Here is a 27,925-nt window from a genome sequence, read left to right as displayed (position 1 = left end):
GGGATTAAAAACACAAGGTTTCTTTATCAATTCGTTCACTTCTGATAAGAATCACGTCTACAAATTTTATTTGGGGGGTATCAGAAAAGGGAGTCTTACATAAATATGCATAAGAAATGTTTTACTTTTATTTGTAAAACATGACAGGTAATCTTTGTGCACAGATTTCTTTAATAATTTGACAAGGTTATAAGCTTAAAACACATACCTAGAGTAGAGGATCAACTAATGGATCAGGCATCTCAGTTTCTGTTGAGTTTTTTGTTTAGGAGACAGACACTGCTCATCTGTTAAAATATTATCTTTTCAAAAAACATCAGTTAAATCAATCAGAAGAAAGGGGGCACTGCATAAAATATCAAATTGTATTTTAGATTTTAATTTTTACACATTACTTTTCTGCTAAAAATGTGTAAGACACTGTGCTGAAACTAAAAATTGGCAGCAAATTAACTATACTACACAACATTCACTTGACCCCAGGAGTTTATTCCCAGTGTTAGAAAAAGCATCAATCATTGTGGCAAGCTTCTCTGTAAAGGAAAATGGGCTCTGGTTTAGTCCACTCCTGCAATGTTTACCATCACAGTTAGCAGCTGTGATGCTAACTAGTATATTAAAAACATTAAAAGTTGGCTAAGCCTTTTTGTCCTAAAAAGCTAGAAACTGAGTAGAATATGTCATCTTCATAGACTAGTCACTTTTAGTGTCTTAATAGTGAAAATGTTTCATTTTTCTCATATTCAAAGATGCATGAACACTTTCAAGTGAGATTTTAACAAATGCACATGAACAACACCACCACCGCCACAAAAAAAAACAACTTTCCACAGCATAGTTTAAACGGATGTTAGCGATTCATTTAATCCAAACCCCGTTTTGGGACTGTTTGCAGATCAGCATCAGAGCCAGAGAATTGTTCAGACCTAGATGTTATTATGGTCTCATCATTCATTTTGAATAAACTATTAAACTGACAGTAAAAGGTATGTTTAGAGTTCACAATGAAAGAACTCATTTCCAAGTTTTTAAAAACAAAAACAACAAATTTTCCTTTCGTTTAAAGAGAAAAAACAAGGTAAAATGTTACAGCTGTGTTTAGAACAGAGGATCGTACTGTACTTCAGTTACAGAGTGTACCTGGTAATTAACCTTACAGTGTAGAAACAAGCAGGAAACATGAAAATGCTTCACTGTAACCCAAACCTTATCAACAAAACTAATTATCACTAACAAGTGATCATGTCTGACAAAGAAACTGAAAAACTGTCAAACTGGACTGACCATACAAAGCAACCATTTTATTAACAGTTTGAATATTTAGCGATATCTGCTGTTTGAGCACTTTGACTTAAATCACAGTGAAAATGAACACTTGAAGACGTTGTTTAAAAACACAAAATAAGTAATTAGATTTGGATTGTAGCATTCATATTAGTGTGAGTTCTAAATGTATACAGTTACATAATATGAACTGTCACTAAATTGTTTATGTGAACATTATTACTGTTGCAATGGCCATCCTGGATGCAACATTTGGTTATTTAAAATACTTGTGGCTCCCTGTGTTTACACACTCTTAAGTAGAATTAGCATTCAGTAATCTGACTTCTTGCAACTTTTGTTACTGGGATGAAAAATGGTTTTTGTAAAAACATCCAATAAAGGGTTTTAGAGAAATAATTCTGGCTTCAGTTCCAATGATTTAAAACTCAATAACAAAATATTCCTAAATAAATTGATACAACCTTTCACAACCTAACACACACTGCTACTATTTGCTGCGTTTCCGCTGTTTAATGAGAAACAGGTTATCTTCTTCTGAATACGTGGCTCCACGCAGTTGTTTTTTAGCAGTCTTATTGGAACGTCCCTTCTGTCTTTTCTTCTGTCCCGTCTGACTCTTTTTTGACGATTGTGAGTCCTGACTCCTCTCTCCTCCAGTCCTAAAAATATGGTCTGCTATAGATGAATTAACTTGTTTTGTTCTAAAGCCCTTCTTTTTCTTTCCCGTCTTCTCCTCCTTGTTTCTTGGAGGCCCTCCTCCTCTGGGAAAGTCATCTGCTTCATCAACAACTAGCTTACTCAATAGCACTGGGTCTCTTGTGGTGGGAACAGCTCTTTTAGGCTTCCATGGTTTTGCACTGCCACCACTTTTGGGAAGCTTAGCCTTCTTTGTTTTGGGTGTAGCATCATTAAAGTCGTCATCATTGAAGATGATGTGACTTGGACTTGGTCTGTAGCTGTTTGGGATTCGGTGAGGCGTATTTTTAGGGTGGGGGCTGGCGTTGTGATGGTTGATTTTTTGTTTCTTCCTTAGTGGTCCAGGGGTTGGAGGGGCTGGGGATGCAGAAGACAGATTGCCATTTCTTCCCAAATCTAAGAACAAAAAAAAAAGGATTTAAACATTCAAATATTTTTTATCTTTGTTTGATATGGTACAGAGAAAATACAGGCTCATAGCATCCTCCACACTTACCGGCATAGCAGGTAAAGATGTGTAGAAAGCCTTAAAATAAATTCTGAATCTCACACTGAACATTTTTGAAGAATTCATCCTTTAACAATTTTATATTATATTTTAATAAAATTACTACTGTCACATTTAGTGGTACTTCTAGCAATCCCTTTAACATAATGCAACTGAGGCATTACTAATCAGTCCACCATGACTTCCTGTTTGTCTGGTGCATAAATATGCTGTGATAGAGAAACCCATTCTTCTTAGCCACTCTTCAAAATGGGAAAGACAAGAGAGCATGTCATTATGTTCTGAAATGTGTGAATTGATCTTCCTAAGTTAGGACAGTGACTTTAAGCAGTAGTTATGCCCACTGTTAAGTTAGGTGGGAGATCTGTGATGCTGTGGGCCTGTTACATTCCAAAGACCAAGGGAATCTTGCTGGAATGAGAAAGCAGGAGATTTTAAACAAAAGTCTTCTGTCATGAAATTAAGATGCTTCCCCTTTAAGTGCTGCAGGAGTATAATAATCCAAAACATTTGGCCAAATCACAGAAATAAATGCCTAATCGACTTTATTTCAAGGCCATCTCAGCCTCCACATCCAAATCCTACATGAAACCTGTGGGGTCAGCTAAAAAGTAGAGAGAATTTGAAAAAAACTCAAGATAGACATATTGTGCAAAGAGGAACGGTCAAGGATTTCTCTTGTACGCTCCATCCTGGTGAAATATGAAAAGGTAAAATTGGGGACTTTTTTAGGAAAAAATTGATTGGAGGGGAAATTTGTCTTTAACCTTAACCTTAATTGTTTCTATTACTTTTTCCTTTTAAAAAAAGGAAACTGTCTTTGTGTGACTTACCTCTAGCCTTTGTCTCCATCCTGCGTTGTCTGCGGTTTATGTCCTTCACAGTGTCATAGTGACTGATGAAAGGGTAGCTGGGAAAAACCCCACTGAACATCCTCTGTTTTGTACATTCCTGAGGAAAATGTGCACAAATGTGCGTCGACAGAAATTATAGTTGTGTACCAGTTTTAGGTTGTTACATAAAAAAGGGTGTAAATACTTTTTACGAGACAATGGAAATCCAACCTGGAAGGACAAAGACAGATTAAGATACTCACATAACCAAAGTGTCCCTTCTTGGAACAGTTGTAGCAGTAGGCAGCAGACGGAGCACCGTCGTCTCCCTGTTTCACAGGAGGACCTTTCTTAGTCTGAGGGAAAAGACAGAAATCAAACCTGCTTGTAATTATAAAAGCAACATCTTTTACTAAATTCTCCATCTGTCTGTGTTTCATCTACAAACGGGACAATAAAATGGAGGTTCAGCCCTCCGTTTGTCTGCCAGTCCCCCTCGCCTCTGCCATCATTCCCATGCTCTCCATTGTTGAGGACGGCTGAATATGGTCGGTGATATGAACCGCTGATTACCAAGGTATAGTTAGAGGCCTGTAATGACCCTGTACGATAAGTAACTGTGTGTGAAGGGGTGTGTGTGTGTGTGCGTGTGTGTGTGTTGGACACAGGGTCCCGTCCCCTATGGGCCAGTGTTCTCAAAGCCTTCCATGCTCCAGCGCCCACAGCAAATATACACTGATAAAGAGAGAGAAAGGAGACACAGGCAGAGTGCATTTACTGCTAATGTCTCACACACGCACACTCACACACCAACACACATCTAATGCTATTCTCTGAAACACACAAGCCCAGAGCTGCACACACCATCACGCTATCACCTATGGTCCCCCTCCTCTTTCCCTCACCCTGATTCTGAGATTACAAATGATTTGTGGCCCCCATCATTTCTTAAACATAGCTTAGCTCACCTCCCCTCCCACCTGCACCACTAACCCTCCCCACCCCCTGATCCGTACACACCCCTGCAAACCAACATCTACCCCTCACATTTGTTTTTTTTTATTCTTGTCCTCCCCTCTCTCCCTCTCTTTTCCGCTTGAGTAGTTTTGCGGTAGAAGGGATGAATGCTATTAGAGCGTCGCGTCATTATCGGGTCGGGCCTGCCGGGTCCATCTCCATCACAAAGGCCAGGAGATCACAGACCTCTCGCAACCACACACACACACACATATTAACACAGGCGTGTGCACCCTAAGGAGATCACAGTCCCGGTCTCGAGCCCCCCTCCCCGACCTCCACCCTTCCTGCCCCTCTTCCCATTCATCTCTCATGTAAATTGGCTGCAGGTCTCTTCCTCCCTGACCTTGGGCTCGCGTTATCTCCACGTAGTCTGATCCAGCACACGGACTGAATGAAGCAAAGCACAGCAGAGGGAGAAAGAAGAAATTAAATCCCCTCCTATTCTCCCACCAACCTGTTATAGTTCTGAGAAATGCTGGTAAAAAGCTTTTTTCGAATGTGTGTGTGGGTCGCTGTCTGTCTCAACCAATATTAAATCAAGTAAAGAACCATTTATCCCTGAAATATTTCCACATTTCTAGAGCCCATCATAAGTATTTAACTAAGGGGAACCTAAGAAAATCACACCAGTTTGGTCTCTTTAGCACTGGAAACATGACAGCTCATGCATGATATTTGAACCAGACATTTATACACACTCAATAACTGTATGAACACAGTTCTGTCATCATATTGTTTAGGAATCAGGTGAATTTCATATTCCAAAGAGGAACACATTTTGGTCAGAATTTGGGCTGAACTGATTAATTAGCTTAATCGTGATGAATCGATTATCGAAATAATCATCAACTGATTATAGGTCCCTGGAGCATAAGGACTCAAAAAAAAAAAAACACCAGAAAAATCATGAAGAAACAATATTGAAGCAACATCTCAAGAAATCACCCAGGAAGTTCAAGCTTGGGCACAAATAGATCTTGTGTATAAAGCCAAATCTGCTAAACACTACAGGGCATTTGTGGACAGAACTAGAGGCGTGAGAGCGAGGTTGTCTACAAACTCAGGTACAACAGTTCTGTTGGGGGAAATTTACCAAAATTACAGCAAACTGCTTAAAGAAGTTTGTAGAAACATATTTAAAGCACTTGACATAAACCATAAGGTTTAGATAATGCCACCTACACTAAGAAAACTTATATAATCCTCTGAGTTTGAAGGAACTTTTAAAAAAATCTCCCTGTACTTTGGCATTTGGAAAATAAAAATATATCTGGTTAATTTTAGCAGACCTAAATCAGGAAAAGTTTAGTCTCATTTATTCCTTAGACAACAAGACAAAAAAGTAGCTACTATTCAAAAAGCCATATTAATCTCCCACCCTATTTCTACATCCTCAGAAATGAGAAGTACAAAAAAACATTTAAACCCAAACAAGAGTTTGTGCTTTTGAAACTCATGGATCGTCTTGAACTCTGTTGAAACCGAGATGCTTGTTGCCCTCAAAGTAGAGGGAATCCCGGAAAGACACTCATGGCTGGTTTTAGGACCTGTGTGTGTGGGTGAGTGGTCCAAATGCCACAGACAGCCAATCATCCCCATGTGAACACGCACAAACACACACCCCTACTGACACACACACACAAATGTATTTTCCCACAGTTGTCCCTCCACATATGTCGTGTCTGACTAAGCCCTGCTCTACTCCTGCTCCTTGCCTTGGCTGCTGGTGGCAAAGCTGTGATAATCCTTCGGCCAACACAAAGCTCAGACTGTTACAAACTACAATCTGAAGGAACACACACACAGACAGACACACACAGTTATCAAACAAAATCCGAGGAGCAAACACGCTTGTGTGTATGAGGAGAGGGGGTGGGATCTGGTGGGAGCATGGGGGCCGGGGCCAGCAGCAGTGTTTTGCATATGTTATTGCAGCAATGGGGAGAGGTTTGCATATGTGACTGGACCCACAGGGGACCAACTCTGCCTGTTTTATCATAGACAGCAGCTCCGCTTCCCAACATCGGACTACTGGGCTCATACCAAAGCAAACACGCCCCTGTGCTGTGTGGGAGAGAAAGATGCCAGTATATATATATACTGGCATATAGTATATATATATACTCCTGTTTATTAGGTAAACAGGAGGATTAAACTCTGGGTGAGAAGAAATGCCTGGAAGGTAAGACACAACACAATAAATGCACTGGAAGCATCCATTTTAAACCCCTTTATTCTCATTGGCAAATTGGCAAAGTAACGTAAAGATTTTTTACTCAGGAAGAGAATAAAATGCAGTTAAGGTGGAGAAGAGGTGGAACATCTACAGCAGAATTTAACTTCCATGCACCACAAATCTGGAACAAACTTCCAGAAAACCGCAAAACAGCTGAAACATTGAGTTCCTTTAAATCAATCTGTTTATAGTTGCCTTTGATTTGTAGTAAATGGAACACTGATCAACATGTTTGATGTGTATTAATGACTTTGATGATGACATTTGATAAAATCTAATGTTTAATGTTTGTTTCACAAATGGTGACTGTTTTTAATGATGTCGAGTACTTTGGACTGCCTTGTTGTTAAAATGTGCTACACAAATAAACTTGACTAAATATCAGGATCTGATTCTTGCTGCCTTTCAGAACCAAAATAAGATCCTCCTTAAATCCGACTCAAAGATACCACCAATCCTCTAAAAACGAATCTCCTCCAGAATCAGCAACTCTGAAGAAAATCAGATTTTCTGCTCACTGGTATAAAAAAATAAAAGAGCGCTTCTGAACTGTGGTGATAATATGATGCAGGGGTGAAGCAGGGTGGGGTGCCACCACTGGAGAAAAACCTTCTTTTAGGGCAGGAGCTGGCGATAATCTGGTCACACCGTGGAAAGTCGAACAGAGGAAACAAGCTAACCCATTCAAATGTAAGTTGTACGCTTTCTATTCTTAGCGCTCAAAGCTGAGCCCACAAGCCTGACTCTGCTGTCGCCAGCGTGAGTCCATGTTTATATGGAGGTGCCCACTTATCCCCCACCAATTAGACAGAGACGGCATCTGTGGGCACCGGAGACGGGGATTTAGATGTGCTACGTACAGATGGACAGAGTCGCGTAGGCACCAGGCGGGACGTTAAACCCTAAATTTACATCTGAGCCAAGCAAACATACATCAAATCAACACCATCCTGCTAAGCACAAAGCCACAATGACCTGCAAAGCCTGCAAGACCTCTGATAACACTGCACCTGTGTGTGTGTGAGTGTGTGAGTGGGTATTGTGGGTGCATTCCTATGGTTCTCTATGTGCATGCAACAGCTTATTTAAGAAAATCTGAGAAAAAAAGACAACTGGGATGTTGTTTTCCACCAAAGTGATAGCAATCTGTTCATGTTTATTTATGTTTGTCCTTTTTATTTGAATTTAACTATTTCTATATTACTAAATTCATAGTTTTAGCTCAATCAAAGCCAGATCAAGAAATGAGGGAAATATGCAGCTTTTGCAGGTTAATACCGATTTCAGGTTCAGGTTTTCTTTTTTAGGATAACACAAAATAGAAACATGAGCTTCAGGCTCTTTGATAGACGTGGGTCTTTATGCGTTGAATCAAACAGAAAAAATTAATTTCAAGATTATTCAAGATTAATCAAAAAACATGTACCTAATCGTGATAATATTCTTATTCCCCCCGCACAAAGTGCATTTAAATTCACACTAGTAGATTTTTTTTCTTGTTCAGGAGTTTTTCACTGATATACTAAAATGAAAACTTGATGTTTCACTATTTGACTTGTCAAATACAGAAGATTCAGTGACATTGAAAATGTTTTATAGAAGACCGTGAAGTTAGTCTGTAAACATAATTCTGAGTAAATATTTTGTCGTACAATATGATTGTTCCTCAGTCATAGTTAAACTACTTAAAACTACAACAATATGCGGAAAAATTATTAATTCTGCGGGAAATTATCTGGACTATGTATTTGAATTAACAATGTGAAGATCAAGGTGTATTATATTGCTTTATAGAGATATAACATATTGTGCTAATATTTTCCAGTTGTAAACTATAACAGTTATGTTAAAAGTATAATGCAAAAACCTTTACATATGAACACTAGTTTTACAAAAAGGATATTACTTTTAATAACAACTTAGGGTCTCATGAACCTTAAACCAGATGTGGTTAAATCCATCATGGAAATTATTGATCACATTGCTTTGCTTCACTAATTAGATGAACATGCACAACTTCACCAAAATGCTCCTCCATGTCCGCAGCGTGTGAGGAAAACTCAGCAGAAGTTCTCTCTTTCAAGGCTGTTATCTGCTCTGCATGCACTGCTGTTAGTGCCTCAGTCTGAGGCGAATAAAGAGCTGAGAGGCTTTTGACAGGGCAGAGAGGAGCAGGCAGGACAGTCTGTACTCTACAATGATGAGGCAGCAAAAACAGCTTTCTGCACAGAAACGGATTTAAGGGATTTCTACAGGAAATCCATTTGAATTGTGCACATTCTTAAGAGAAGAACGAATGAAAGCGGTCAGCCAGAGAGAGAAAGGAGGACTGGGGAAAAGTACAACGAAGGTCAAACCGTTGTACCTAGAAGAACAGGGGACCTGATGCCAGAATGGTTCAGGTCGAGGAAATGTGATTAAGCCACCTGAACACAGAGCCATGATTAGCGTTTTCTTTCATTTGTTTTCACATGGTGTTTGTTTTTTTTCTTCAATAATTTATTTTTGCATATATCCAAATAAAAAAAAGATTACGGTAAAATATGAACTAAAAAACAAATATTTAGAATTTCACAAAAAATAAAATGTTTGGATGTAGTGAGAGGTCCAACAATAATAAGAAAACGGATTTCCTTAAGACTGTGGAAACAGAGTTATTTCCCTGGCTGACCACCGAGTGGCGCTCCATCCCCAGAAAGCAAAATGAACTTCACAAGCCCCCGTTGGGTACAGACAGATGAATTCAGTGATTCAGTCTTACTTAGATAGAAGTAGGAGACGAGCACTTCTGCTGTTTACATCTGGACACTCCCAACAGTTTGGTTTGATGAAAACAAAATACAATTAAAGAATTACTGAATAATTTTACATAATCTAAAACTACACATTACATGTTACATAAAGCATTATATTTTCTCTTAACGAAAAATAAATCAACTCAGTCTAATGTGAGAAAATATATTTATATGACTTATAAATAACATTTGCAATCAGGAAGTTAATAGGTATTATTTTGGTTTGATCAAGGGTTATAATCTGTCATGTTTTGTAGGAGTCCATCAGAATCAGAATCAATGGAAACATGGTGCAGTGAAAATCTTCTGATAATTATATTCAGTCAATTCAAATTAAACATGGGATTTTATTAACTTTATAAAAGTGTGTCACAACTTCCTCAAAAATACTTAAAAATATGATATTAACCCGCTTACTGGTTCATGGCTATGAAATGGTTTATGCGTAAAAAGTGAATGAAGCTTCACTTGAGAACAAGTTAATGAAGGTTGACTCTGGGTCAATCTGCCCTTTGTCAATTTACATTGAAAAAAATAAGTGTGTAACTTTGTGACTTTTTGAAAGTCCTACTGACCCCAATTTATTCTGTTCCACCAAAACCCCACAAAGACGAAGAAATGATCAACCTACCTTTGAATCAAGTGCTTTAATTTAACACTGACAACCTGAAGAGCCTTCTGTGTTACCATGAATTTCACCCTTATTAGAAATTTAACAGCACTTTCTTTGAGAGAATATAAGAGGATTTAAGGGACAAAATGTCCTAACCTTGGCCTAACAATGGGCATGTGTGAGTTGAGCATGTCTACTGAGACAGAAATGCATTAAAAAGGTAAAACGCTGTGAATGATGGGGTGAAGAAGGGCAGTCAGGTGGGAAACAGGAGAGTTCAAACAGCTTTATTTCAAAGTCGGGCAGGAGAGTTTTTTTCCACAGGAGAAGGGCAATATTACACACATCCACACCTGTCCCTCAGGAAAAGATCAATGCACACCCATCCAGATAGGAGCATGATGAGAAAATCCGCTCAACAAACACACAGCACTGTCGGCAAAGCTGCTGATCGATAAACACCAGCGTACAGGTGTCACCACTGCTATCTCAAGAGTGGCCAATCAATGTTCACAAGCAGACATACCTGTACCTATCAGCAGCTGTGTGCTCACAGGCAGTCTCCATGTCTCTGTCCAACAGTTTAATAAACTCCGTCCACCAGCCCCTCCCTCAGCGTCCCACCTTCTCTCCTCTCTATACCTTACTCACATTCATGCAGCTCGTAAAACGCACCAAACAGATGCAGCTAATATCTGACGAATATTTGATGAAGCCACAATCAGATTTCAAGAAGTAGGGTCGAAAGAGGTTTTGAATTCCCACTTCCTCCAGCTACCAGAAGGGGGCGCTTCAGTCTAAACTCTGCACATGTTTATGGAAGCAGAGGACAGAGCTGCTGAAACAGTTAATGTGTTTTGCATGTATGCATGCACGCAGCGAATGTACAATCATGAGAGGCTTTCATGCAGTCAGTCCACAAACAGTCGGCCACTAAAATCCACACTCTGGCCTTTTTGTCCATCATCGACATTCATCAACTTTCTGTTGGAAGCAATTAACTCGATTGATGCTTTGATTTGTCAGAAATGTGATTTCAAAAAACCTAGTTGATCATTTTGGATACTTATCTTTTGTTCAAATGGTCATTTAACGGTTTCTGGTACTAATGATTATCAGAAACTTTTTTTTAACAGTCTTGGAAATGTTTTACCGTGCCAACACAGAACTGCAGATTTCAAAGAGGTTGAAACAGACGCACACACACAGAATTTTCTTCTGAAAACACAATTCGGTTCCAGACTCTCCCTTCTGTTTTTTTTTTTTTTTTTATATTACGGACCTACAACATATTTAGCTGGAAACTGTACAGTAATCCAATTTTAAGCTCTGCATGTTCAATTCGCAGAATAAAAGTTGGCTTTCAATTCGGCAGCTTGGTATACGGCCAATTTTAACGGTTTTTTTTGCATCTGGAGCAGCTGAAATCACCTCCGTTTTAAAATCTTCAACACTTGGACTCGCCAATTCTGGGCTGTATTATCCTACAATAAATTCTGACTCTTCAAAGCAAAGTTTATGAAGTCTGATGCCTTTATTTTGTTTATAAAAATTTTAAAAATAGTTGAAATACTGCTTTATCTGGGATTTTAATATAGAGAAATGTTCTTAGTTTTGAAATTCTGACAAAATCTACACAGTCATCTTCTCAATCAGTGTCTCAAAAACAAAATTACTTAAGATTAAAATGTTTAAATCAAGGTGTGATGTGGCAAATTGAAAACAAAAGGTGTCATTTGAATACCAAACTATTTTTAAAAACACAACATTTTATACATGTTTATTCATTTCTTTTAGAAAATGGGAGAAGGAATCAAGTTTGGAAAGGTAAACATTTTTCTATACGTAGTTTCCTTTTTCCAAAATTATCCAGCCTTTGAAAGATCAATGTAAACATTTCAACAACGCATAGGAACCAAATGGGTATCAAACTTTTAAAACGTCACAGTTTCAAAACCACTGAAATGTTGCCATCCAATTGCTATGTTTTACAATTCTTATAATAAAATGCCAGAGAAGATTCTGGAGCGAGCAGAGTTGCTTCTGCTTTCTGGAGTTCAGTCGCTCCTTGCTGGGGCTCTGCTGCTCACTCCCACACATTCTTTCTAATTTACAGGGAAGAAAGGTGGATGTTTGGAAAGCGATAGCATGGAAGCTAAAGGAGTGTTACCTATTAAAGTAACAAAAGTAAAATTTTAGGATAAAGTACAGATGTCCTGCTAAAAGGCTTTATCTGGGTATGTTAAGTGGCTGATTGCAGGTTCACCACATGAGCAGATAGCTTGAGTAATTAACCAGAAAACTCAGCAATAATCCTAAATTATAACATTTTTCACAATAAACAAGTTTACTTAAAAACTGCTAATAGAGTTGCTGTATCTGCATTTTTTATTTTGTGTATATTTGTAATAAACAAAGCTAAATCTCTGCACGCAAATGACAACTTAAATTTGTCTCACTACTTGTTACCTAAGCAGAATTAAAGCTTGGATTTTTAAACAAATAAGAACAAAAATCTATAAATATGTGCAAGACAATATGGCTATAATTGGGATCCACATTACCTTTGTAGTGGTAATATATAATTGATGCTTTTCAGTTTTGAATTAAAGCAAACCGACCATCCATTTTTGTTAAATATTTTTGCTAGTAGCATGAAACTTGAGGAACCACACACCCAATTGAAAGCAAATGTATTAATAAAAGTTGTTTCTTGGTACCATGTTTTTGGGTTTACTTAGGTCAAACTAATCATTGCATTATGTTTACATTTTAGCTCTACTATCCATTCTCTGTGAAGTCATGTTTAAATATCCTTCAAAAAGCAATTCAATCTGCAGTTGAACTTCATTTTTGCTCGTTCTGCACATAACCTGCAAGCCCACTGCAAATGCAGAGGAAGCATAAACCCATTCAGCAACAGGAAGTGACAGGCATTGTAGATGCAATCATACAGAAGGACCTGGACAGGTTAACATTTAGCCACTGTTGGCCCAAATACATCAACTTCAAATCTTTTTGAATTTTGGGACATGAAGGCAAACCCAAAAGACGACTTGCTCAGCCTGAATAAAGCAGCATAGTATTTTGGTGGCTTTTCTATCTGCAGTTAGTGTTTGCAGTATTCAGTGGGAATGAAAAGAGCAAGAGAGAAGGAGGCTGCAGCCGTCACAATGTAGAAGGTGCATGAAAAAGACAGAAGTAAAACCAGGCCATCTGCAGCCGTGTTTCTGTGTGTGGGTTCGTGAAAAAGAGGGACAGCCGAAAAGAGATATTGAAATCAACCTGTTCTTTAATAAGAAAACATCTTTTTGAATAAGTATAAGTAAAAAAACAGAAAAGAAAAGTGTTCAGATCCCTTTGACAGAGACATGATGAAAATGTTGCGGGTTTTCTTTTTACTCCATTTCCCGCTCTTTATATTTGGACGTGCACGCATGCTTGTGTGTGTCCATGTGTGTCAGTATCGTAGTTTCTCAGTAAATGCCCCTGGGCTTTGTGGTCTATACTGAGGGGTTTGGAGGAGTTTGTTAGTTGAGAGCCAGGTGCAGGCAGACAACACATACACTCACAGAAGATAAATGGACCGAGCACGCATGCACGCACACACATACACACATATACATGAACGAAGGACGGATAAATGGACCCGGTAGCAGGGAGGTCTGACAGAATGCCTTTTCACACCTGGCTGAGCCCAGCGGAAGGTGACAGAGCCACATCTCCCAAAGCGAACACACACACACACATTCAGACACACACCTTCTCACATTGGGGAGTTCAGGGTCATAAGCAGCATCATGAATAAAATGAGGCTGTCTTAAACAGAAGGAGCCCTTTGTATGCATGTGTGGAAGTGTGGTTGTGTCTGTGCGGGGCCCCTAACCCCCATGCCAGTTTGGATCTGTAACGACCTTCTGTTCCCAGTGCTTAAATGGCTTAAATACTTCAATTAGACCTGGGTCACAATCCTCCACCCGTTAAAGCATGGCATCTCTCACACACACACACAGAAACACACACAGGAGAGGCTCCATCGTCGAGGAAGATGCAGGAGACCTTCGTGGGGCCTGTCCCCTCTGCTCTGTGGCTCTCGGTGAAACTAAAATCGGCTGTTTTCGCCAAAACACGAGCAACAATTAAAGTCGTCCTGTCTGCCAGCATCTCCCCTGGAACGTCTCCGTCCCGCTCCCTCCGCCTTCCTCTTTTTCACTCCGTCTCTCCCGCCGAGCCGCCCCGGTGCTAACGATGCTGCCTTTTCATTAGACAGCCCCTGCTAATTAATCTCCATAGAGGAGAGTGACAGACCTCCCCAAACACACACATTGACACAAGTGCACAGCAAGATGTATGCAAACACACACTCTTCTTCCGTCTTCCCCGCTCCCCTCGTCCCGCGTGGTGTTGGCAGCCCATTTCATGCTTTATCACGTCTTTTAATTGACAAACAAGCTGCTCTTTTCTCTTAGGCTGAGGTCTATATCACCCCCTCGCTCAGATGCACACACACGCACACACACTGACAACAAGCCAGGAAAATTAGTTATCTTTTTAAATTTGGGAAACACACACACCGACACACAGAAAAGGGCTAATAACTTTCTGCTGACTTATGGCCCGTGTGTTTGTCGCACAGTTTTCAACTCTCTCACACACCCCTTCACGACAAACACACACACATGGTGCACCTGACGTCACATGTTAGTGCTTGTTTGATCTTTGCCTTTTTTCTCAATACTCTTGCCATCCGGGTCAACCTCTATAATCAGGATTTCTCCAGGTTTCACCAATTTAAACTTAATAAGTTTTTAAGACCTTTTTAAAACCATTATGAATGAGATTTAAGACCTGTATCACCACCGAAATGTACAAAAGAAAAGCAGATGTTTCAAATAGTAGTGCCAAGCTTTATTGTACCAAACGCACATAGCGTTGCATGAGTCAGCAACAGAGGTGAGCCAGCGGCCAAGATGAACGTCGTCCAGCCAACTGGTGATAATTTACATTTACCAATAATAGATGCAAAATGGCTAGCTAGTTCGCAAGGGTTAATTAGCAGGTAGTTAGTGTCTGTATGCGACTCAAACATTTGCCTGACAGAAGAGGCCTGGGAGAAAAATAAACTACGTAGAATACACAAGATTAAATACAAGACCCGTGATTATCTTATTTAATGTCAACTTACACATTTTCTAATGAGTTTAAGACGTTTTAAAGACTTCATTTTTGACAGATCAATTTAAGACTTTTTAAAGATGTGCAGACACTTTGGTAATGTATTGATTTGAATTGATCTTGAGAGATATTTTTGTGCTAACAGAGAATGGAAATTACACATTTTATGAAATCTTAAATCACCAACACTGCTTGGTTTCAAGCACTATATTGAGGAAAAGCAAAAAGATTTAAAAGAACTGGTTTGAACATCACCTTTGTTGTTTCCAGCAGGTTGAGGTGTTTAGATGCGACATGTTTCCGGTCTGATTAGACCCGGCGTCGAAGGCTCTATAAAGCTCTGGGTTCAGAAAGCTGCTGGCTTAGTCTGCCCATTCACCATCACCACCCTGTTCTCTGCTTTAATTGGAACCGCTGCAGTAACAACTACCGGGCCTCACAAAAGCATTCATACACCTAAACCTAGTATATCTCGTCACCTTACAGCCACAAGTCTCATCGTACTTTATTGGGATTTAATGTGACAGACCAAACCTGAAGCAATAAGTAATTGCCAAATAGAAGGAAAATGGAACATTGTTTCTAAATTTCTGACAAAAATGTCTAACAAACATGGTGTGCATTTGTGTTGAGATATCTCAAGAACCACGTTTTTTGAGGCTGTGTGTTTACCAGATTTTCAAATCACTGATTTCTATTTGCATTCTTCATGGCAAAATGACTCAAGTTCAGAAAGATGAAATGGAAATCATCTGTGTACAGTAATTTTCAAGATTATAGAATCCCTACAGGCTTTAGCCATGCTAATAAACAATTAACATTTCCATTACAGATTTGGCTGTATGTTTAGACTTTGTGTCCTCCTGAAGGGTGAAATATTGCTTCATTAGCGTCGTCCATCCTCACTTCAACTCTGACCAGCTACCCATGCTACCTTATGATCTTACAACCACCATGTTTCTCTACGGCGATTGTATATTAAGGGTGATCCAAAGTGAGTTTTCTACCAAGTGTATCATGTTGCAGGCATGCAAAATTTTTATATTTTAAAATTTAAAGTTTTATTCACACATGTTTGCTGTGTCAACAAAGTGGCTTGAAGCAAACTGGAAAATAGAAAATGGCTTTCTATTTTCAACTTTACTTACAAATGTACCAAACATAGTTCTATGAGATGTTCAAAGTTTGGATTACTGTTTTTAACCAAACCATGCATTATGCTTTTACAAAACTTTATCTCTGACTCCTTCATGATTCTGCTTGTTCTCCAACATTTTCTTTAAAAACCTGACAGGTCTTCAGAAAACAGCTGGATTATCGGGTGACTTCTAAAGGCAATTTGACATCAAAATGAAGGAAGATAAATTCATACCAGTTACATTTTCTTAGTAAAACCTTTAAACGTTGCACCTTTTTTATTCCACTGAATAATTAAGACCCAAATTTTGTTCATTTTGTTACTGGGTTCAGTAGTTTCTGAGAAAGGATGTTTGGCCACAGTGAATCACACCAGCACTGTTGCACAATCGCAATTAATCTAACCGAATGGATATTGCATTGTTTAATATTTGGTGGAGACATTTTGTGTTATTTGTCTTATTTTACTGGTTTTAATTAAGGTTTTGTTTGTTTGTTTTGTTTTCTTTTTGGAGACCTTATATGAAAGTGTTTCTACAAATTAGCCAATAATTATTGGACTTATGAACAGAACAACAGTTGCTTTTATAAAATGCATGCAGTGCTGTTTTATGCCTTGTTTCTAATTCTAAATAATAAACATTTGCTGCAAAGAAGGCCCCTTTTCAATTTGCTATATATTCCAGTGCAGGGAAGTGCAGAAATTGCTGGCAGAAAACACCTGTGCTTTGCAGCATATGGACAAAAGCTGGCAGGTATTCTGGGCTCAAAATGAAACAAGCAAAAGTGGATAAACATTTGACTTCAGTGTACTGTTCAATGTTTGCGTAGAGAGAGTTGAATTATTTTAGAAAGTGACTCACTGTGATGTGGTACTGCCTCCAGATCTCAGGACAATCCTGGAAGGAGATAAAGAAACTTTTTAAAGACTTTCTACACAAAAACTGTTTGTTGAAGACAATCCTGTTTTTACACTTCATGTAAAAACAGAAGGCATACAGAAAGAGAAAACAAAAATCTGTTATTTTAACGGGTTAAAGGTGTGAGAGAGAACTGAAAGATCCTGACTAACAGACAGGAAAATAATACCAGGGTTTGTTTTTCAGTTTCCACCCTGAATCTCTCAGTCCCTTCCCACATCTTTCCCTAAACCTACTCAGAAGTGCTCTCTGTATCGGTGTTGGTGTGCCGTCAGTCACTCAGAAACAGTCAGTCAGTGAGTCAGTTGGTTGTTTTGTTGCTGGTGTGGATAAAGCATTATCTCTGGGGCTTCTCCACGCTGTTCCCCAAGCACTCCGACATCCTGTACCCGCCACTGCCGCTTCCCGCGGGGAAATTGAAAATGCCGCAGTCGCCGCAGGCAATGGGATTTATCTACTTGCATACCTACTGAGTGAGGACATAATTCAGATTGAAGGTGAAACAGCCCAATTTTAATTTGGTCTTTGCACACTAGAGGTCCTCGATCAATTTTATATGAAATAAAATGCAATTAATAAGGATTTAAATTTATCCTGAAGCCTCTTTTGTTGGGGAATTGGATCTGTTTGGACTCAAACACAGAAGAGAACTTCGATGAGTTTCTACGGCTGCATCTTTCTCCACCTTTAATCTAGCTTTTTCCTTCAACAAACCCCTCTTGTCCCCGCCGCTTGTATCCCCCCTCCTATTTGTTCCATCCCTCCAAACCGCCGGGGTAGTGTGCTGTTGTCGAGGGCGACAGGCGAGGCGAGCGACACACTCGCGCTCCATCAACCGTCTGTCTTTAATGAGAGACACAGAAAGGCCCAGGGGACTGAGACTTGACTCTTTTTCTCTCACAAACAGACACACACTAATATGTTCAGCGTAATTTATGAGTGTAAGGGGAGATAAAGAAAAAAAAAGAAAAGTTGTGCATTGCAAGTGAGAAGTAATTATATCAGAGCACATCTTTGGACTTGTGCTGTTTGTGGTACGATGTGTAGAAGAGGTGAGAAGAGGTAAGAAGAGGGAGACACACAGAAGGATCTGATTCAGAAGATGAGCGAGATTGGAGAAGAGTTTGAGAGACAGAAAGAGAGGGGAAAAAAAGAGAAATTGGCTTGTGTGTGTCCTGGTGTACCCTCTCCCTCTGGTGTTCACCTGGTTACTCATCCATCACACAGAGCACAGTACATGACTGACTGACGAAGAGGGAGCGAGAGCGAGACAGAAAAAAGAAAAAGAGGGCAGCAGCAGACTGTTTCTTCCATTCAGTTACTCCTCCTCCAAGGCTGGTATTTGTGTACAAATACACAAATACTACAGCTAGTTCAGCTAGTGATGGAGCACTGTGATAATTGTCATTAATGGTCTTTAAATGCATCTTTCAGACACAAACAGCTGGAATACCTAAGTTGTAATTCTTTAAGTACCTATTAATGTGAGCAGCAATGTGAGTTGACCTCTGGTCACTGAGAAGTGGGGTGATTACAGAGACTGAGGGGTTAAATGTGATTGGTAATGAGCTCATCTAGTTGGCAACACCTGCACGTGAATCATAATGTCCATTTTAACACAGCATTTTGCATGTGCAGTTAGGCTGGTAGATTTAGATGTAAAGTATTATTTTAGCTCTGGCCAATCTTTTTTTTCTGACTGCAAGCAATATTAATGATTTCAAGTGGACCAGCCAGAGTTCTGTGGAGGGAGATAACGATTAGGGCAAAGGCAAGGAGGCCTTTCATCCTCAAAGATTCAGAAAATACCAGTGGAAACAGGAAACTACAGCAACTTTAATAAAGGCTTGACTGCTGCAATACCAAGGAAAGGCCTTTCCATTGATTATTAAGGAGACTATAAATAATTTCTGCCTTCATTTTTATTAAATATCTTCAGGAACATACATGTGTTACTTCCAATTAGAAATCTTGGATTAATGAAAATAACTTTACATCTAAATTTGTAGAGATGACTCCGAGCCTAGCTGTATGAATATGGAAGTCAAACAACAAAAAACTGCATAGAGACACAGAAGACGGTTTGAAATCAACAAAGGTAATTAGTTCAGTATTTAATTCAGCTTATTGACTAATGTATTAGTGTAATCCATATGAATATGCTGCATTAAGATGTCATGCAAAAACTGGAAGAAGTATTTCAGAGAGATGCCTTTGAACATCACTAAATGGATTGCCAATAATTTAGCTTGACAGCTGGATCATTTGTCTTATCAGCACCATGACACAGGAACCCTTTCTTGTATCTCAGGACATATTGTTTTTTTAACGGTTCCCACACCTGTGAATGTTGTGCGAACCATGAGATTTGTCCTAAATGCACCAGTTTCTGTATCTGGAATGGTCCATAAGACATCCATGTTACACATGGATCCATGTGCAATCCATGTGCAACATCAAAAAGCTGCATTTTTGTCCTCCAGCCTCACAACAATAACTTTGAAACATGCTTAGGGACACCAGACATGCTTATGGATCACTATATGATACTCTGTATGACAGATAAATTCAACATATCAAAGCAGCTCAGTCAAAAACATAGCAATACCAGCAGGAACGGTCACTTTCTACTGGTTCTGATATTCTGGCCCACTCAGTGTCTTTAAATAAGGATATGTTGGTTTGGATAACAACATTTTGAAAATAAGTGTAACATCTCGAGAGAAAAGTGAAAAGACAATAATCATGGCCCTCTACTCACATCGAAGAAGTGTCCCCTCATGTTGCAGCGATGGCACTGTTTGTGCCAATAAGATTTCTCATTGCAGAACCTGATGAGGTGTCCAGGCTGCCCACAGTTGTTGCAGTGCTTATTGGGACAGTTAATGGCCTGGTGACCCATAGTGCCGCACAGAAAGCAAGCCATCATTTTCTGCAGAAACACAATTAGCATAATGCAGTTAGCAAGTTTGCTTGCATTTTTACATTCATCATTTACAAGATGGCCATGCTACAGCACATTAGCACAAACCTACTTTGGGGTGAGGACAGTTCTTTGACAGATGTCCTGTCTTGTTGCAGTTTCTGCAGTGAACGTTCTTCCCAGTGTAGTATCGGTTAGACATACGCTGCACTGCGATCCTGACACCCTGGCCTTTGTTAAAGATCTGAGCCTGAAATGACAGGAAAAGATTGATTATCAGTTGGACGTTTCATTTTCTACATTAAGATGTAAATGTTTAATTCACACAAAGAAAGGGAAGACATACACATCAGAAAAATTCAAATACGAATCTTCTCACGGCAAACTATTTTTATTTGTCAAAGGAAACTTAAAAATAATCTCAGAAAACAAAAGGAGATTAATGTGACAGTACACTATGAAAGTGAGCTAATTAATTCAATTTGGTAATCAGCACCAACCTCCTTATCTTTCTCTGAAACAATCCAACTTCCTTCTTCTTTTTCTTCGTCAGCATCTGATAAAAGGAAAAAATGTTAAATTAATTGTAGCACAAACATTTATGCAAAAAAAACCAAAAACATTTTAAAGTGACAGAGGGTTGGATGTTTTTTCAACAAGTTTGGACTGTATTTAATTATTTTTGATATATACCACTGTTTGTATGGACTCCAGATGAGCAGTGAGGAGTGTCACACTGGATGTCAAATACAGACAGGTTTTAGTGAACAGACCAACACAAAGTAATGCCTGGCTGGGAAGCGGAAAGAAAAGAATAAATGGTTTGCAAATATGTTTTTAAAGACTTGGTTCACATGAGTCTGTACTTTAAAGAACAACCTTTCACTGCAAGAGAAAGTTGAGCTATTTTTCCACCAGACCTTTCTTACATATGAATATGTTGTGACTTAAATCGTTCCATTGTAGCTCTTTGCATATATTTAGGGTCACTGGTATGCAGGAGGGTGAATCTCTTTTCCAGTCTTAATCAGTCTATCTGTACCTAAATAAACAAGGCATAAAACAAAAGTTTCCTTCCTTGTTCTACTGCCCCATAAAGACCTTCTGTGTGCAATGTAGGACTAAGACTCTCCAGGCTGAGCTGTGGAGCTCTGCAGCTCCTCCAGAGTTAGCACACTGTTGTCTAATGCTCTGATAGCTGGTTTGGAGAGTTTGCTGTTGTGTCACATACGTTTTAATATTCATTCTCCAACAGTCCTCTGAGGCCTTCGCAGAACAGCTGTAAAGTGACATTAGACTATTTATACTCTTAACTAATTAGGTGGCACTTGGTTATGCAGGATTTTATTGAGAGGCATTAGAGTAAAGAGGAGATGAACAAAAGAACCACAAACTTTTCAGGTTTTAGACTGGTGTATCTGAACATGTGTCCTTTTCAGTTGTGCTTTATTTTTGTCCATTTTTTTCTTGGTACCAGTAAATAAATCTGTGCATACAGCTCCCATATTTATATTTATACACAACATCTATATCTCTTTGCTATAACCCCTTATAGTCCATACATACATAGTCTTGTACATCTGTAAATAAATATTTATATCTCGTAGAGCACTTCTGGATAGATGCAAACTACATCTCGTTGCTTGTACTTGTGACAGTGCAATGACAATAAAGTTGAATTCTATTCTATTCTATTCTATAAATCTTTAAAAAATATGTTACTGCACATTTGAATCAGGATTCACTTCAAGCCACAACTTATAAACTCCACAAAACCAAACAACCCTGTTAGGAACTCTAAATCCTTTGGGATGACTTTTGCTTCCTGTGACAGAGGGGACACACACACACGCACCCCCACACACACACACACACACACAAACCCACAGTGAAACTGACACAATGGCAGCCCGGCACATCTGTATGAGAGTGGCACTAACAGCACCCTGAGGGAGAGCGTCGTATTCTCCTCAGGCCCACAGAACTGTAACCGACATCCAGAAATCCTAACGTTCACACAAGCACAAACACACAGACACGTGTAGCCGGCATAAAATTATGTGCTGATAGCGATGACCCACACATGCTTTCAGGAACACAGACACACCCACACACATCGACCTCTCGCGATTAGCTGGTTGGCAGTCTTTAGCCTTTGTATAAACACACAGCCTTGAGCCATAATCAAATATTACACTCTCCTTTCCACCCTTCTCTCCTCCAGTCCTCTTTCAGATTCTCTCTAACCAGCCCTCTTATCGCTATGCAGCTCAACCCTCCTTCCTTTTGCTTTTGCCTCCTCTCCTTGTTTTCTAACCCCTCCACCCCTTCCCCGGGTGAGCGGCTGCAGAGGGAGGTTATCACCTCTCTTCCCTGTCAAACAAATTAAAATGGCTGCTGTTTGGATGGGGTTTCTTTCTGCCTCAACCTTCACCTCTAAATACACACATAGACACCATCACAAAAACCAGCAACCCCATGCTGTCACCAACACTCAGTGAGTGCTTCAAATCCTGAAGTACAATTTTGCTTGATGAATTTGAGATAACGAAGAGTTTCTTTAAAATGAGTGTAAATCTGTGGCGTAGTGATGAACTCAGATCTGAGCCTTCAGTCACATTAAGACAATTAGAAAGTCAGCCTTTTATCACCTGAAGAACATTTCTAGAATTAAAGGAATAATGTCCCCAATGACATCTAGAGAAACTCATGCATGTGTTTGGCTTTAATCGCATTGATTACTGCAAGAGTGTCTTCGCAAATCCCCCTAAAAAACCAAACAATCAGCTGCAGGTGATCCAGAACGTTGCTGTTCATGTTCTCACTAAAAACAGTTGACAAATTACTGAATGACTTTGAACCAAAATACATTAAAGACCTGTTGTTGTTGTTGTATCAATCTTTCAGACCACTCAGGCCTCCTGGATGAATTCTACACTGCATCCCCAGGACCAAACTTGGAGAAGCATCATTCAGTTTTCATCCTCCACTAATCTGAAACAAACTTCCAGAAAACTGCCAAAACACTGATTTCCTTTAAATTTAGGCTAAAATTAAATAAGAGTTATCTTTGATTAATTATAACTAGATTATCAACTGCAGTTTGTTTTTTATCATGTTATTGCTTTGCTTTATTTGTGTTTTGGTTGCTGTTTTATTTTGCTTTTAATCATGTGAAGAACTTTGCCTTGTTTCTGAAAATATGCAATGCCAATAAAAGTGCCTTACCTTTCCTAAATGCCTCAATTTAGGAAAGGCTCTAAGGGCTGTGAATGATGTACTACAGTATATCTTACATGCTCTTATGTGGACCTATTCTTATTCTTAGTCTTTAAAAATAAGCAAGCTGCAAAAGCTGCATATGATAAATCAAGCCAAGATTTATGATTCAACAATATTCAATAAGCCAGACTGCAGTTTGCCAACGCACACAGCAACAAAAATCTTAATTTTTGGAGACTTTTCTGCGGTCTGATGAAAGTGAAGTGAAACTGTTTGACTATAACGACCATTGTTAAATATGGAGGAAAAACAGGGATGCTTGTACCATCCTAACTGTAAAGTATGGGGGTGGCAGCATTATGCTATGGGGGTGCTTTGTAGCAGAAGGACCTGGTCATTAATTAAATAGATGGCGTCAAAAGGAAAGAACATTATGTAGAAATATTGAAGGAACAAATAAAAACAGAACACAGGAAGTTGAAGCTTGGGCACAAATGGAACTTCCATGTGGATAATAATCCTAAGCATACAGCCAAAGTGGTTACAAAGTGGCTTCATGACGACAAAGTCAATGTTCTGGTGTGACCATCACAAAACCCTGATGTCCTGAGGAATGAGCCAGATCTCAAGTAAACTATTGTGATTAGCTTGAGGAAGAAAACTCAAAAGCTAAGTCATGCAGTTTACCAAATACTGAGGAAAGTAGGTTTATATAATTCTGAAGACATGATATAAACCTCTGGCACATTCGTTCTCTTGCTATTGTGGCATTTAGTAAATAGAAATTATTTTGGTAACTGACCTAAAACAAAAGAAATTTGGTCTGTTTTAACTTCACAACCTAATTCTAAGAAAAAGCCTTTCAGTGAAACTGAATTTCGACTCTGTATTAGCTGTAGGTCAACATCTTCAAATTGAACAGACGTAAAGGCTTAATACACATTACTTTATAATAAAGCTTTCTGATATAGGAATTTCACTTTTTCAATTTAATTAGTCACAAATAAAGTACTGGATGAGGTTCCAATTTATTGAGATGTTCCTGTGGCTTTAGCTCTATTTTATATAGTAGAAATGTTCAGAACTTTATTGTTTAACCATTTCAGTTTCAAAAACTGACTTGACAGTTTTACGTCTTTATAGTTCCCCAATAAAATCCATAAATTTTCAACCAAGTGGGTTTGACGCAAAGTGTACCTCCCAGCATTTGCCCACTCAATAAAGCTGCTTATGTGTAATTTCAGCAGAAGTTCACTTTAGTTTTTTAAATATCTACAAAAGTACATCTGTTTTTACTTTTATTGTCACAGCAAAGTAAGATATTTCCTTCCAGTTAGTGATTGTGAGTTTACATTGAGGAGAGAGCAAAGAGGTCTCCCAATGGTGGGCTACTATGAGCAGACTAGGGGGCCTCTGTGGGACATGTGTATGTCTCTTTGCACGCTTAGCTGGTGTTACACAACAACCAGTACCCGGTCAATGGGCAGCTGAAAAAAAAAGAGGGGTGAAAGGTGTGTGGGTGGGTGTGTGTGTGTGTGCTGAAGTGCAGGCGTGTATGTGTGAATGTAAGTAGGCGTTAGTGACTCAACGAAAGTTGTTCCCAAGGCGTCTCCCAGGGGGACTCCCCAAATAAAGAGCAGGAAGCTTTCCCTTAATCTAAAGGCCACCCCCATCTCACCGAGCCAACACACACACACGTAGATAAAGGGTGAAGCTCTTTGTCACGGCCGAGGAATCAAACACATGGGTGGAGGGGTGAAGGAGAGGAAAGGAAAGGAGAGGGTGGGTGGGTTGGTCTGTTGTCTGTACACAGGGTGAAAATATGCTAATCACCCCGGAGGCCCTGTTCAAAACCCAACCATCACAGCCTCGTTCCATCGTGGCCCGGCGGATATGAAGGAGTCTGGAGCTGAAAAAGCAGATGGCAGCAGCTTCTTCGAGCAGCTGAACAGACTCACGAGAGGCCTCCGCCGTGTCGACCGCAACTGCTCAATTTCAACAGATCTAATGGGGAGGCACTCCTTGCACCCAACTAAGAGGTGTACGCCCAACGATCTTTGATGTTAAGGTGGCTGCCATCACCATCTGACATCAGTGTGCCAAACAGCGCCTGAGTCACCCGGTAGAAATTTGAGAAAAAGTCTAATTCACTCCACTTTCTGGGACTTCGGCTGACTATTTCTGGAGGATAACTTGTTCATTATCTCATCACTCCATCGTCAAGGGTAATGCAACACAATGGCATGGAAGAGAGGGAGACTGAGAAACGGAGGGAGGGCCGGATCAGGGGAGAGAAGGCGACAGATGCTACCTGTCTGTCTCAGAGGTACCCTGATTACTAGAAGACGAGGAGGAGAGGGGAGGAAGCTGCGTGCCTGTTCATCAGAGCCGGCAGAACAAAACAAAACAGAGGAATTGAGTGTGTGTGCGCGTATGTGTGGGTGTGAATCTGTCCCTTTTACCAGCAAGAGCAGAACGGAAGTGTACGTGTGGCTAATGAACCATGAACACCCGGGTCTCCTGGGGTGATGCGCACACACAAATAGGATAAGGTTCAGACAGGATGGTTTAAGTCTGATAAACCAAGGACGAGGCAGAGACCGACCGTACGCTCAGGCTTGTCTATGTTCAGTTTGTTGTTGCCTAAAATCGGCCTCCATTTAAACCAAATCCGAGGCCTGGATTGGATTCCCACTCTCTTGTCCTAGCACTTAACCAGGCACAGCAAGCCAATCCGCCCAGGTTCATTAATCCACCAGTCAGTATGCGTTCACACACACACACACATGCACGCGCACCCCCACACACACAAGAAGTAAAACAGCGGCCTTTCACCCCAAACATAGGTTATGTTTGATACTGAAGCGACAGGGCAGGATTAGCAACAGCATACATGACAATGGTGAGGGTGTGTGGGAGTGTGTGTGTGTGTGTGAGCACAAAAAAACAAGCATTTCTGCTGGGACATCACCTCTTGCCATACAGGCTTCCCCTCAGTGAGATTGAAACACAGCAAAAGAGTATAAAACAGAAGGAAGCAACTGAGCAAGTGAGATGAAAATAAACAATGAGAAGATGAGGAGGGGCCAGGAGGAGATAAAGAACATGAAAGCTGAGTAACAGAGAAAAAGGGGCAGAAGCATCTGAAAACATACAGGAATTTCGTCTGATTTTGACTTATTGTCACTGAAATGTTTAAGATCAAACACACTTAAATACTAGATTAAAAAAAATAACATGAGAAAATACCAAATAAAACTTCTCAATTTTGTTCATTAGGGAAAACACCATCTGAAATCAACTGGTCGTGTGTGAAAGACTAAAATCATCTTCTAACTGTGATGAACCACACTGTTTGGTTAATCATTTATCACAGCCAGGCCTGATTACTGCAAGACAAGTACAATCAAGAACGCTTTTAAATAGAAACTGTCTGACCACACAAAGTAGGCTAAAGGATGCCAGAAACCTAAACACACAGATAAAAAGAAATTAAATGCATAAGAGTCAAACTTATTGACATCTACTAGGATATAGATATGATTAAACAGATGTTCTAAGGCTCAGATGGGGAAAACAAGAAACAGTTGTAAACCTTTCCAAGAAGGACAGCTACAAAAATGCATTAATGACACATCCAGTTCATCACAAAGAAATCCAAGCCAAGCAGATAAAGCACTACTGACCTCACATGCCTAAGATCAGATCACTGTTCCTTCTTTAAAACTGAGAAAGTAACTGGGCAAAATGGCCTCAATGGCAGAGTTCAAACGAGAAAACAATTGCTGACCAAATAGAGCACAAAGCCCTGTGTCACATTTAGAAAAACATTCTGATGAGACAAAATAGGATTTTTTTTTTGTCCCATTGCATACGGCATAAACCTAGCACTGTATTTTAAGTAAAGGATGTCACATCTAGAATCAAAACATGATCTGGGGCTGCTTTGCTTCTGAACCTGGACTACCTGTCATGTGTGATGGAACCATGAACTCAGCTCATTAGTAGTGGATCCTGAGGGAGAATGTCCAGCCACTAGTTGGTGCATTTTGGTAATGAAGTGTGTCCAAAGCACACTGGCAAAGCCAACTCGGAATGTCTCAAAATAAATGAATAAAACATGAAGTGGTCTAGTCAAAGCCCAAACTTAAATCTGCATAAGATGCTGCAAAAAAAGAGTGAGACAAAATTTCACCACAGCGATGTAACGTTCTTGATGGCAATTGGTGCTGCTAAGGGTAGCAAAGTTTCAGAGGTATTTATTAATATTATATATAATACAATATAAATTGAGTTGAGTTTGAGTGAGTGAAATCATTATTTGTAATCTCACAGAGGTCATCGTTTAATATTAAGATTAGTTTAACTATGCAAAACAAAGAAAAAAAACAATGTAAGACCAATAAAAATTTGAAAAGTGTCAAGGTTCTGTTATGTTGTAGTTCTGTTACAGAATGAAGAAGTGCATTTGACATTTGTCCTTTTGACTCTTAACTTCTCTGCATGTTTGACACATAATTACAGTGTCTGTATAATAACGTTTTTTCATTCACACTTTTG

General features: G+C 39.5%; 1 protein-coding gene across 2 annotated transcripts in view; it reads right to left on the bottom strand.

Moving 5' to 3' along the window:
• Positions 1–106: 106 nt before the first annotated feature.
• Positions 107–27,925, bottom strand: part of zcchc7 (zinc finger, CCHC domain containing 7) — a 64,825-nt gene continuing 37,006 nt past the window's right edge. For both annotated transcript variants that reach the window (XM_032563733.1, XM_032563734.1), the window contains exons 4-10: positions 20,644–20,699; positions 20,256–20,393; positions 19,982–20,152; positions 17,164–17,199; positions 3,588–3,680; positions 3,325–3,442; positions 107–2,379 (exon numbers count right to left, since the gene is read on the bottom strand). In XM_032563733.1, the coding sequence (XP_032419624.1) occupies positions 1,775–2,379; positions 3,325–3,442; positions 3,588–3,680; positions 17,164–17,199; positions 19,982–20,152; positions 20,256–20,393; positions 20,644–20,699 (1,217 nt within the window). In that variant the 3' untranslated portion in view covers positions 107–1,774. The remainder of the gene's footprint in view (positions 2,380–3,324; positions 3,443–3,587; positions 3,681–17,163; positions 17,200–19,981; positions 20,153–20,255; positions 20,394–20,643; positions 20,700–27,925) is intronic.

Source organism: Xiphophorus hellerii, chromosome 5 (genome assembly GCF_003331165.1).
Source record: "Xiphophorus hellerii strain 12219 chromosome 5, Xiphophorus_hellerii-4.1, whole genome shotgun sequence".
NCBI lineage: Eukaryota > Metazoa > Chordata > Actinopteri > Cyprinodontiformes > Poeciliidae > Xiphophorus > Xiphophorus hellerii.
Note: the sequence above shows the minus strand (reverse complement) of the source record. Positions and strands in the feature narration are given on the sequence as shown.